At 37.1% G+C, this 12,735-nt stretch overlaps 1 protein-coding gene and 1 long non-coding RNA gene across 3 annotated transcripts in view; one reads left to right on the forward strand and one right to left on the reverse strand.

Annotated features, from left to right (window-relative positions):
• CTNNA3 (catenin alpha 3) overlaps window positions 1-12,735 on the forward strand; it is a 408,816-nt gene that overhangs the window by 386,095 nt on the left and 9,986 nt on the right. For both annotated transcript variants that reach the window (XM_042817894.1, XM_042817895.1), the window contains exon 15: window positions 9,598-9,703. In XM_042817894.1, coding sequence (XP_042673828.1) covers window positions 9,598-9,703 — 106 coding nt within the window. The remainder of the gene's footprint in view (window positions 1-9,597; window positions 9,704-12,735) is intronic.
• The window catches only part of LOC122159892, a 199,930-nt gene continuing 189,299 nt past the window's right edge, over window positions 2,105-12,735 (reverse strand). The window contains exon 10 of the long non-coding RNA XR_006168694.1: window positions 2,105-2,914. This is a non-coding gene — a long non-coding RNA (uncharacterized LOC122159892). The remainder of the gene's footprint in view (window positions 2,915-12,735) is intronic.

Below are 12,735 nucleotides of genomic sequence, written 5' to 3' on the forward strand. Positions count from 1 at the left end.
TTTGACTCAATTATTTCATATTTTCATTTATTTTTGGTGGGGATTTCTCCTACCTTTGTTGTGGTACTCTGGGTAGTTAAATTAATAATTGTACCTCCTGAGAGTGGTCTTTTTTATTTTTGTACTCGCTCTAAAGGCTATTAGCAATAGCTAGTGGGTAGGAGTGTTAAAAAACATCATTATTAGTAGCACATGATAATGCTGGAAGTAGGATAGCATAAGTAAATTCTGAAAATGATATGACTGTTGATGAGCAAGATGTTCTGGGCAGGAAAAGGCATTCTGAAAGATTAATTTTGGAATCAGCGTTTCTATGGAACAATAAAGCCTGCAAGAAAGAGTATAATAATAGGAAGTATTGGAAGGAGTCAGTAGTTGAAAGAATTTTAAGAAAGGTACAGGGTTTTGTGAAGGTTAGCTCTGTGGACTAAAACAATACCAAAAGTAAGACCTGGCATACTTCCTAGCCCATGATATTGCTATGATTAGTTTTGTCAGTTCTCCCAGTTTTCTCTTGCATCTAGTAATGAGTTTTTCCCTAGAGTATCTACTTCTGAAGACCTCTGAGTAGATGAGCTGCTGAGATCACTGATTCACATCCAAAGATTTTTTTTTTTCTTTCAGTTGTCATCTCTTTCCTTTACCCTTATTGTAGAGGTGCCTAAAATTACTAAAGTCGTGGTACTGAGTTGGAGTGCATTGCTGGCCAGTCACTGTGGCTGTTTATGCTAAGACAACCCTTGTTTTGAATTGCACAGAGCCTTCAGCTTTTATTTAAAAATAAAATGATTTGGGCTTCAGTGGTTATAAATGAAATGCTTGAAGACCTGACCAGTGTGCAGTCTTGAGTTCTAGAAGTAAACAAAGCTCAAAATGCTTTATACATTTTGTATATACTTTTCATTTTTACTCTCTGGATAGTGTTTATGAAGAAATTAAGAAATGGCTTTAAACTGGAAGAGGGTAGATTTAGACTAGATTTTAGGAAGAAATTCTTTACTGTGAGAGTGGTGAGACGCTGGAACAGGTTGCCCCAGAGGGGCTGTGGTTGCCTGCACCCTTAAGGCATTCAAGGCCAGGCTGGATGGAGCTTTGAGCAACCTGGTCTATAGGGAGGTGTCCCTACCTATAGCAGGGGGTTGGAACTATATGATCTTAAAGGTCCCTTCCAGCCCAAGCCATTCAATGATTCTAAGATGTAGACAGGGGGAATATTTGAGGTAAAAAGTTTTAGGAAGTTAAAATGTAATGCTGTTGATATAGCTTTTAGCTTAATCTTATTAAAAGATCTCTTGACAGCTGTGTTCACACATGCATAGGCTGCACAATAGTGTACAACTTTCTATCTTTATGTAGTATCTCATGCCTGTTCAGCAGGAAACATGTGAGTTGTGAGTCTTGGGACTTGGTAAAGGTATTTCATTGTCTTCAATATCCATTAAGGAGTCACACTTTCCAAAGACCTGAAAGCCCCCGAGTAAAACTATATGTAAACAGCAGTAGTCTCCAGTGCTTATGGTATATTCAGGAAATACCTATTGTATATAATCAATGGTATGTGGATGACTATATGTAGCAACAGATGCAGAATCAATAAAATGCATAGTCAGTTACGAAGCTCTAGGAAAATTCTCAGGGGAATTGCTGGTTGCAAGATAATATATTTTTTTTACCAGCTAGAATACAAAGGAAACATTCTCCAGCCCTTGATCCTTGTCCTGATTCCTGTTCCATAGCTTGAGAAACTCTGTCCAAGTGATTTTATTCCAGCAGTTTGCATTTTTAATTGAAAGATGAGAGAAGAGCTGTTTTGTCTTTGTGAACTTACCTGATCAATACAAAACAATTTGATTTATTTTATGTTAGTGTATTTTCTGTCTCCAGGTATGATTATACCTACTTGAAGCTCCAGGGAGAAATACCCTCCTGCTCATTCATACATGCCATCCATTCGGCAAAGATTCTACTATGCACTCTATTATTAAGAGACTTAAAATGTTAAGAAAACATGATAGTTCTACTTCACAGAATGTGATAGTAAATTCATTTAAATGCCTGAGGGTCCAGGAAGTTTTATGCATCCAGAGGCAGTAGATGGGTTTGGATTAATGGAGTGACTGAAAACAAGGTGATGAGCTGAATTTCTTCATGAGGGATTCCGTGAAGTGGTGCAGAGGATTTCTTTTACGGTGTTGTTAAGACTTCCCCAAGCAGCTCTTGTGTGTTGCTAAACAGCCATGTGGGAGAATCTGGCCTGTCCAGACTCCTCAGGCAGCTCCTGCTGTAAGACTGATGAAACAGTACACAGATACACAGAAGGCAGCTGTAAATTACCACAGGGTCTGCTCCTGCAGATGCAGAAATGGTGACTGAGGACAGTCTTTGTCCTCATACAGAGGATGCATGCAGTTTGGCTAATTAATGGTAGTTGAATATGCAGAACGGTTGTGTAGGACCACAGGCAAGCCAAGGGAGAGAGAGCTGCCTTCTAACTGTGCTGCAGAAATAGTGGTACAGCTGGAAGTAAGGTTTTGGTTATGTAACCTCCTTTCCTCCTGGAAACCACGTGGTAAGTGCAACTTCCCAGCAGCAGTCCCAGCTCTGACTGTTTAGCATGATGTTCTGACATGGAATGCCTATGGAAAACCGTAACGTTTGCTTCAACACTCTGCTTTTGGGCTTCTGTACAGCACCATAAAATCAAAAGGTAAGGTTTGCACTTAATTTTTTTTTTTTTTTTTTTTTTTTTTAAGTACACAATTGAACAAGGGAAATAAATGCACATAACAAATTACAGCACTGTAGACTTAAAACAGCCATTTTGAATTTTCTGATTGACTTTTAACCTCTATCTGCTGGGATTACCTTGAGTTTTATTGGTATAACCCTCCTGCAGTACACATAACGAAATAGTCTGGAAGAAAAAGGTTAAGAAAAAACAAACTTAGGTTACAACAGATTATTTTCAGAATAATTAGTTTGCTTTCTCCACCAGAGAACTGGGAAGATAAACTTTGAAGAATAAAATGTTTGTTTCCTTTTTTAAAACTTATAGCATAGCAAGGGGATTTTAATAGGCAGAATTGACTTGTTTAATTGGCAGTGGTTACATGTCTGCACTATAGTAGCACTTACATTCATATTTTCACTCATTAATAACCTTCAGATGCTTTTTTTTCTGCTTCTGGGCTGCAACACTTGCTTTTTCTCGACCACGTTATAACTCTTCTCGAAAATTCAACACATGGCTCACAAGAGTGGGAAGCAGATGGGCCACTCTGCAGTGGGAGCCCTTAGAGAGAGCTCTGACTTTCTGACTCAGCCATAATTCACCTCTGTGCTTTCAGATGCTACAGACCTAGAATGGCAGCACTGTTATGTCTGAAACATACTCCACATAGCCAACACCTCCATGTTTACTCTTTCAGCTCTTACGGGAGACAACCCTAAGTACCTCTTATGCAGACAAGTTCTCGGTACCCACAGAAGTGTCATGGGCAGTGTATCTAGAGCTCCTGTAAAGGATGAGATTTGAAATCTCATTTTGCATGTGCGTGGTTTGCACAGTACAGGTCAGACTGCAAAGAAACTGTGTTATTAAAATGTGCGCTTAGATTTTTAAATGTTGTCTGTTCAAAACCAAGCACTTCCCACTTAAAGGCTTGGATTAAAAAAATAAATACATAAAGGACTAAAGCATAGAACCCTCCATCCTGTTGGATAGCTTCTTGTATTAACATATATGTTAAAACCTCTGGATAATTTCTGTTTGTGACAGGGAAAATAGTAGAGTGAAGAAGCAAATAACCAACCTTTTCTGTAGTCAGAAATGTTAACGGATGATTAAAATGATAGACATCCAAATTAAAGCCCATAACTGTTAAGAAGATCTGCTGATCTTAGAAACTGAAAACCAAAATAGTAGTGAGAAGAAAAGCAATCTTACCTCATCACAAATATGCTTGTTTAAAATATCAGAACACACGTGTGATGGTGTGGTACTGTCCTACACTGCACTGATAAAATTTTTGTGTATGGATGTGATGAACAGGGAGATGTGCGAAGCTATTTCTCATGGCATGTGGAAAAGGTGACTGTTGGATAACTAACTGGGGAAACCCTCTTCAACATATGTAAAACTTTCATCTATAACTAGACAAAGTGCAGTTAATAGAGCTTCATGTATGATATCTGCTCAGTAATTACATCTTCATATTTATTCAGATGGGCTATTATACACCATGCAACCCATTGCTTTTGTTACAATCTTACCTATTTTTAATAAATTAATATAGGAAGACAGTTGTGATCAAAGATGAAAAGGACTTTACAGTGCTTCTCAAACCTAGTTGTTGCTATATTATTATTTTATTGGGGGATTTTAAAGAGTACTTAAACGTGTTTTATGTATCTGTATTTATTTCGTATTTTTGGATATATATGGAATACACACACGCATATAGAATGGTTGCATGGTATAGCTCCTCTGAACAAATGTGAAGATATTAATAAAATATCCCATCTATGGTTTAATATTACCAGACTTTTGTCACAACAGTAACACAAGTGCATGTTTTTTTGTTATGCAGTGACAGTATTCCCCAGGGTCAGAACTGGCATGCTTCAGGAAAAGTATGAAGAGTGAGGTACAGACACTCTCAGGGGTGTGACTATTAGCTCTTTCAGATGCTAGCCAGGCATGATGCCACTTGAAAGCAGCCAAAGAGAAGGGAGAGGCAGAGTGATGGCGGTCTGCCATCAGAGAGCCTCAGTGGCTCTGGTGGCCCACAGATGAGAATCTGTTGCACAGGCATGGTACTCAAAAACTAGAATGCACCGGAGAGTATTCATGATGTTCCATGAAATTATCACAAGACTCAGGTTTTTTTCAGAGACTAAAATAAGTGACAGTGATATTGGTGAAATGAAATGAATTTTAGACATTGCTCTCATCACTGAATTTGTCAAAATCTCTATACTGGTGTAAAGGATTTAATTACTACTATGTCTTCTCATGCCGGCATTTATTTCCAATGTTATTTTAGCCACAGTTGCATTATTATTTTTCTGCATAAGTCTGAGAAAGCAGAGAAGTAACAGTTGGCCTTCTGTCCATTTAACTCAAAGGGAATGTTTGGATTCTTGAGCTGTTCCTATGTTCAAGGTCTTCCACTTCATTTGTCATAAATATTTCTTAAACACTAGTGCTGTCGAATTCAGAAGCCTCATCTACCTTAAGTTCATCCAGAAATTGGGTCACTGGTTATGCTTCCTGGAACAGGAGGTGGCTGCTTTGATGGAACAGATTTCTCTGACAGAAGATGTGCATCTTACATTAAATGTCATGGTTTACTGACGGACTGTGTATAACCACATGAGTGCAAGTACCATATAATCCTGTTGTGCCCTACAGTTGAAGGAATTCCCATGTCAAGGTTTTTCACAGAGCCTCACTTCACTGTAAAAAGACACTTTAGGAAGGAAACCTAAACCTAATCCACTAGTCCGGTCTTCTCTTTTCTAAATTAAATCATTCCAGGAATGTTGTGTTTTTTTGTCACTTACCTACAGATAACTCATTACTGTACAAAGAGAAGTGTTGCCTTTCCTCTGTGCATACCATTTTGCCATTGCTTTTTCTTCTGCAGTATTCTAGTGCCAATTCTTGATGTTTCTGTGATCAGTTGGAACTGGAAATTATTTCTTATTGTAACACTGCATAGGGACTGACACCTCACTTTTGTATCTGTTCATTTAATTATTCTATGTGAATGGACAGGTTCTCTTTTTGGTAATTATAGCTATATTTTCTTCCATACTTGAGATAATTGCAAGTCTGGCCTCCCAGTCTATTTATATCCCCTTCCATATGACTGTCAAGTGCATTTGCTGAGGTGAGTACAGTGAGTAACAGTAAGCCGTTCAGCTTTGCTTGGACGCAGAAAATTGTGATGGTGAAGCCTTTGAATATGAAGTTAGAATGCAAGTTAAAGCTAAGAATTAAGGGAGTATTTTTGATAATTACTTTCCAGAGTGAAATTGCGGAGTAAAGAAAAAAAAAATAATAATGCCTGATAGTGATGCCTGTTGGTCATTGGAGTTAAGTTTAGACAGTGCACAGGCATAAATGAAGTGACTGCAGACATACTGTTCATCGCGGCTTGGGGCAAGAGTGATTAGATTGTGTGACTTAGGTCTTTCAGTATTTTCTTTGGTGTTACATCTGTTACCAGATTCTAAGCTTTTTCTTGTGTTTATACTTTTCAAGAGAAGTTTCTGTGAAGGTTTTTCTCTTCCATGACTTCGCTGAGATGCTCTCAACTGATTTCATTTGTACAGACATCAATTAAACTCCTAGTTAGACACAGCTAGACTTCACACTGTAATTATTTATGGGCTACTCCCAGTCTTCTCATTGGATAGAACAATTGATTTAAATGATCTAATAATAATCCATCACTACCCTGGGGCATGTAATTGCTCATAAATACAGTACTTTGTGTCTCATCTTTGTTTTCAGAGCCCTGTTATAAACTTATCTAATACAGCTTCAGTGCTTGTAAATAGTAATATGTGCGGAAATAAATAGATCTTCCAAACAATAAATCAAGTAATGGCATTCAGAGTGCAGTGTAGGCTCTGAACCCAATTGAAAAAAAAAAAAGGGAAAGACAGGCCAATTTTAAAAAAATAAAATTAATGAGCACCACAACCTAGAAATTAGAATTTCTCTCATAGAAGAGAGAAAAAAGATGGAAAACTTTGTAAAGGAGAAAATTTATACTGCTGCTGACCTGCAAATGGTTTATGGTATTGTCTTACTGCAACTCCCTTGGGAAGAATTTTTTTTCATTTTCTCATTGCAATACTTGGAACAGCCACAGGACCCATAGCAGGATCAGCTACAGGGTTCATCATGAGGGCTGGAGACACAGCAGGGTCTCACGTAATGCTTGGAGCAGCTGCAGGACCTATTGCAGGAACTGGAGCTGCTGCAGGACCTGTTAATGAAGTTAGAAGGTCCCTTGCATTGTCATCAGAGAGGTATTTATTTTTCTTTTCCTTGAGGATGCTGGTTAGTGTTGAACAGTGCTTGGTAGACATAGGTCAAGCCCCAGCACGCTGCAGTGATGTGTGCCTCCTTAGGATTGCTAGGCAACTGCAGATCTTTTCCAAATATTGTACTAGATCTTCAGAGTTCTGCAGTTATTCAGAGGTGAAGTTCCAAAGCACTAGGGGTGCCCACTGCTCCAGCCATCTGCCCACACCATCCCACAATCCCTGTCATCCAGAAGTGTCCTGTCTTGGGGCAGATCTCTGGGTGATATTCTTAAATAATTGTTAAATATTAAACTTAGCCTGAATAACATTCACAATGCATAGCAATAGAAGCATGCTGGTTTGAAATCCCACAGATATTCAGAATTTTCAGGAGCTACTCTGTCTCCTGAGCTCTTGGGAATGAAGGAAAAGTGAAAGGGAAGCTGAGAAACTGCTGGAAGGCGTTCACCTCTATATTCTCCGTAGCCAGATTCCCCAACGAGACAAATCAAAGAGTGTAATTAGTAAAAATGTCAATAATACAGTTTCTGTAGCCTAAAGATGACTGCAATGCTGAATGCACACTAAACATTACTTTAACATTGGCTCCGTACAGCACTACTTAGCAGTATCTACCAAAATATAGCATCATACCTGTCACTCCAAAGGAAATCATTCCATCCAGCTGAAACTAAGACAGTTATGTGGGGAGGATTTATTTTTCCTCTCTCTAAGAATCTACTGTGGATGAATGTGCTAAGCTAATGTTCTTAAGCTTCTGCATGGAGGTCTATATTGTCTACACTAACTCAGTTTTAGCAACTAGACTAGAACCATAATACTCTCACAGATTAGGCAGGGATACTTCTGCACCTAGTGGAGGATAGTCCTGAACTACATTTGTAGAAGGGAAAGACCATTGATGCAATGGCTCTAAAAGGGAACCAAGTGAAGTATCAGCAAAAAAATTCTGGCAAGTTATATGGATGACGGTGAAACAGACTCCCAAAGCAAGGTGTATTTTCGTACTTCAAATTTGACACACAAAATGCAAGAAAATCTAAAACTGGTAGGAAGCTGTCTACTGACTAGGAAAGAAAAAACGAAGGGCTTTCATAGATTTGTTTTTCATCTCTTTAGCATCTGGAGCCAGGTAGTTAATCCAAGCAAAAAAATCAGTTATCACTGTTACTTACTCTGCACTCTCCTCTCCCTGGTTCTTTAGTTGTAGATAATAGTCACTTTTTGTACAGTTTCACTGTTAAGTCTGGATCTTCACTTTACAGGATTTCTTTATATAGGTTCAGTATGCAGTGTAAGTATTCCTCTGTACTACTAAAGAGTAAAAGGTAAAAGCAACAATGAAAATTGCCTCAATGGGTTTTCCATGTCAAGAAAATACCTTTCTGTAGCAAAATAATATGCAAGATATCCAGTTCTGTGTTTTTGTATTTTTTTTTCCAGGTGTAGGCTTCAACAGTTGAGAATAAGGAACTATAATTTGTAAAGCATGCTTTTTTCCCCCAAGGATCAAAGAATAGTTTTTTGGAAAACACTGTATTTAAGTAAGAGTTTAACAATTATTAGCCATGCTGGTGTTGCCATCGTTGTCTTTTTTACTGATTTTTTTTTTTTTTTTTTTTTTTAACTGAATGTGTAACCACATACAAAATGTTTTAGGGCAAATGAGTTTGGTTTTTGTTTGTTTGTTTTTGTTATTTTAAACTACAAATCTGTAACAAAAGCTGAAATGCAGAGCTGAATTTAGCACGGTGCGTACTTCATAAGTGTGAGGTAAAATAAATGTTGCTTTTTAGTTTAGCTGAAGTATTTCAGTGTTGAAGAAGCCTGAAGGTGGCTTCTTGAAAAAATTGTTCAGAGGAATTTTACGGTTATGCTGAATTGTTCTGAAAACTATGTAGCATTTTCAGATATGGCATATCCAAGTTTTGAGTGGTATTTGTTAATTTTCATTGCATTCCTGTTCATAATTCCTTTATGCTTGCATACACCAATTTCATAAAATAGCCTGAGTTTTTTAGCCGGACATCCACAATGAGTCTCAGAATTCATCACTCTGATAAACTTTCTTTTTTGTAATAACTGGAAAATACTTTACTAGGTAATACCTAGCAGAAAACTGCTGGAAGGGAAAGGAATATAAATGTTGTATAACTGCAGGATAATTAGAGCAAGCAGCACAAGCAGTCTCTGTACTAAACCTTCACCTTTCCCATAGAATTATCTATATGTGACATATTGGAACTGGACTTAAAAATCCATGTTTTTAGGATTTAGCATGGATTACACTTGCAGGATGAAAACATGTGACATTTTTCTGGTACTTCTGCATCCAGTTGAAGCCAAGCAGTGCAAATCTGTGGGACGTGAAAACAAAACACTTGGAAGCGGGGATTTAATTAATGTTGCTTCTGTATAGATCAGTGTTTTTTGGTTTTTTTTTTAATTCAATTGAGTCCTTCTGTGCCTAATCTGCATCGCTATGATTTATTCTCAGTTTCGAATAATGTAATAAAGTCTCTGTTTCATCTGAAGGGGTAGAGGACCATTGAAGAACACATCTGATGTAATTAATGCTGCAAAAATGATTTCAGAGTCAGGATCGAGGATGGATGTCCTGGCACGGTTGATTGCCAATCAGGTAGGTTATTTATGTAGCAATGCATTAACCTTTGTCACAACTTAACCTGTGCACAGAAGTTCCAACACCTGCGAAGGTCACACACAGAAATAGTTATGACATTTTTAGATCTGATTTTCCTTCTCTCCCCAACTTCCCCTGGAGAAGATGGATATCTGGATGATGATGGATATATAGACCATGTCATGTACAGGTGGATTCTCTTCCTCATACTATTTAAATACCTGTCTATATACATTTAGCAACACTGTAGTTCCTTCTTCACTTTCTCAGTTAAATTACTCAGAAAAAAAAATGAGGCAAATCAGCTTAGACGTGGAAACTCAAAGTGGCATAGTATTTCCAAGCAATGTTAACAGGTGCTAGGTCTTGGGACCATGCTTATGTTAGTTTTCTTCTTTGTCTTCAAAATACTTGTTTTGCAGCATATTATATGTATTTTCCAGAATGTTTGCTTTCTGCTGAATCTTGGTTCTCCTTCTGACATCTTTTTCCTCCAGTACTGGCCTTTTCTTTGGGTTATTGATGTCAAATTGCTTTCAATCTAAATACCCTTCTCAATAGGTAGAATTCTGCCATCTGCATAGCTGAAGTCTTGAGATGGTTTCTTACCACTGAAAAGAAATATCTATCATCATAAAATGAATAGTTCTATAGCTGTGAGAGTTACTTTGTTTCCAGTTAATTCTAAAAGCTTCTACTAGCTAAATAAGCTAAATAACAACAACAACAACAACAAAAAGAAACTTAAAAAAACAAAGCAAAACACACACAACAAAACAAAACCCACTCCAAAACAGGAGCCATGTAAATGCATAGGCATGGTCATCTTCCTGGCTAGAGTGGCAGCATTGTAACTTAGTACATTAGTACAAGCCACTTGTCTCATGTAGGTAAGGTCAGTAGGGCTTTACAGAACCAGGCCAGAGAAGAACAATCCAGTGAAATTTCAGTCTCCAAGTATTGAAGCCATTTATTTTCCTAGTCTTTGTGGCTGGCTTTTAGGTCCAGAGTGGCAGGGTATATTTGATGTCTTCCACATCCTCACGTACTTTCTCTCTACCCCTCACTTTTGATTTTTCACTTGCTTAATATCTATGAAGCAGCAACAATCTGCGTTTTCTTTTTCTGTCACTCCTCTCTCTGAATTCCAGACAGAGATACCATAGAAGTTTGATAAGTTCTGATCTGAATTTGTGGAAAAAAAAAAAAGGAAGGTTAAACATCCCCATTTCTGATCTTGACAAGTGTTCTTCCAGCATGTCTCTTTTCAAATGAACTGGATCCTTCATCAATTCCTTTCATCAATTAAAAATTAAAATTCAAAACTGTAATCATTACTGATGTATTGCAGAAAATTATGTGTTATCAAATCTAGAGATGTGTCACAACCTTTTACTCCTTTTTGAATAGAAAATTCAGTCTTTCTTACAGAAATATTAATTACCTAAAATTTTATTTTTGTATTGTTACAACAACACCAGACTAGAAATGTGAGAGTGAATTAGCCATGAATTATTAGTGCTGATAACCAGCGTGTTTCCTTAGTTGCTGGGAAACGTGACTACATTTTAATTAACTCTTTTACTAAATTCACTCAGATAATTTCTGTTGGTCCCAAGTAAGAGATTGCACATAGTTAATGAGCCTTGATTCACCTTACTTTTCTCACATGTACCTCAAATACAATAGTGAGTTTATATATAATGGTGAAAAAAACCACATGCATGGACTTTTACGTTAAAACACAAACCTTACAGTTGGTATGATGTACAGTCATTGGTTTTCTCTTTTGAAGTAAATAATACAAATCCATTTTTACACACAATTCTAAGTTACACATAATTTGCTTTTTACTGAAAGAGAACACGTGGCATATTTACTGAAAAAATAGGTTAATGCCACTGGGAAAGCTGTTCACAAAACTTGATCAAAGCTTCTGTTCCAGCCTGGACACCAAATTCTTGAAGGGTTCCTTCAGTTTGAACCAAATGAATTGAACAGCTATTAGGTAGTCAACAGAATGTAACATTTCTTTTCAAGAGAGCAGAGCAGAGGAAATATGGTAAAATAACAATTGTTAGTCTTCACAAATACCACGTAGATTGAAGAAAAGCACAGTGAGAAAAATACTCTGTATGGTAAAGGGTGGTTTTGCTTGGGAATAGAAATTGAAAGATTTCTAGTCACCAGAGAACTGAATCATATTATTCATCTGACAGTAGGAGTAAGAGCAAGATTCTACTTTTTACTAAGTCAGATGCCTGTCTAGCTGTGGTTGTAGTTATATTCACTGCAGAAGTATCGAACTTACTGACAAAGACATCTGACTCAGTTTTATGTCTTTGAATCATGTTTAATGTTGAACTAATCTCTTATTTTACTGTATATGCTTATTTGCTTCTAATGCTTATGACATCTGCTGTTGAGCTTACCCTACATCACTTCAATTATTTGTTATCATTTCTAATATTGTCATTTACTTTACTTTCATCTTCACAGTCATCCCAGGACTCAAGTATTACTCTTGACTATGCCTTTGCTTTTATCAGGACCCTGGTAACATATGATGAACGTATTCAGTATTCAAAGAGACATGAGGAAGAAAAGCAAAACTTGCTCTTTTTTCTCTGTCAAGATTGAAACCTGGGAAAAAGCCTGAAAAAGCAATCACTGCATAATGAACAATCATTGTATCTCTTCAATAGAATACGACATAAAACATTTCCAAATGAACGATTCTTGTTCATGCTCCATGTAATTTCAGAGAATCACAATTGATAACTGTGGAATTAGATATTTTGCATAATTTTGTGTGAGGGAAAAAAAACAAAAACAACTGATATTCTATTTGCAGTATTTTATCAAATGATCAGCTACAACAGCATCTCTGTTATGCTGTTCTTCAATTCTGATTTTTGCAACATCTTCATGTATTGAAAAGAAAGGGATTCTATATGTTAGAATGAGCAGAATTCAGTCCATATTCACAGCACTTAAAGATGACTTAGAGTTAACAACTGCAAACATAA

The sequence above is a fragment of the Centrocercus urophasianus genome, unplaced genomic scaffold (genome assembly GCF_019232065.1).
Source record: "Centrocercus urophasianus isolate 14NV4802_14NV808 unplaced genomic scaffold, USGS_Curo_1.0 seq_17, whole genome shotgun sequence".
In the NCBI taxonomy this organism is placed as follows: Eukaryota; Metazoa; Chordata; class Aves; order Galliformes; family Phasianidae; genus Centrocercus; species Centrocercus urophasianus.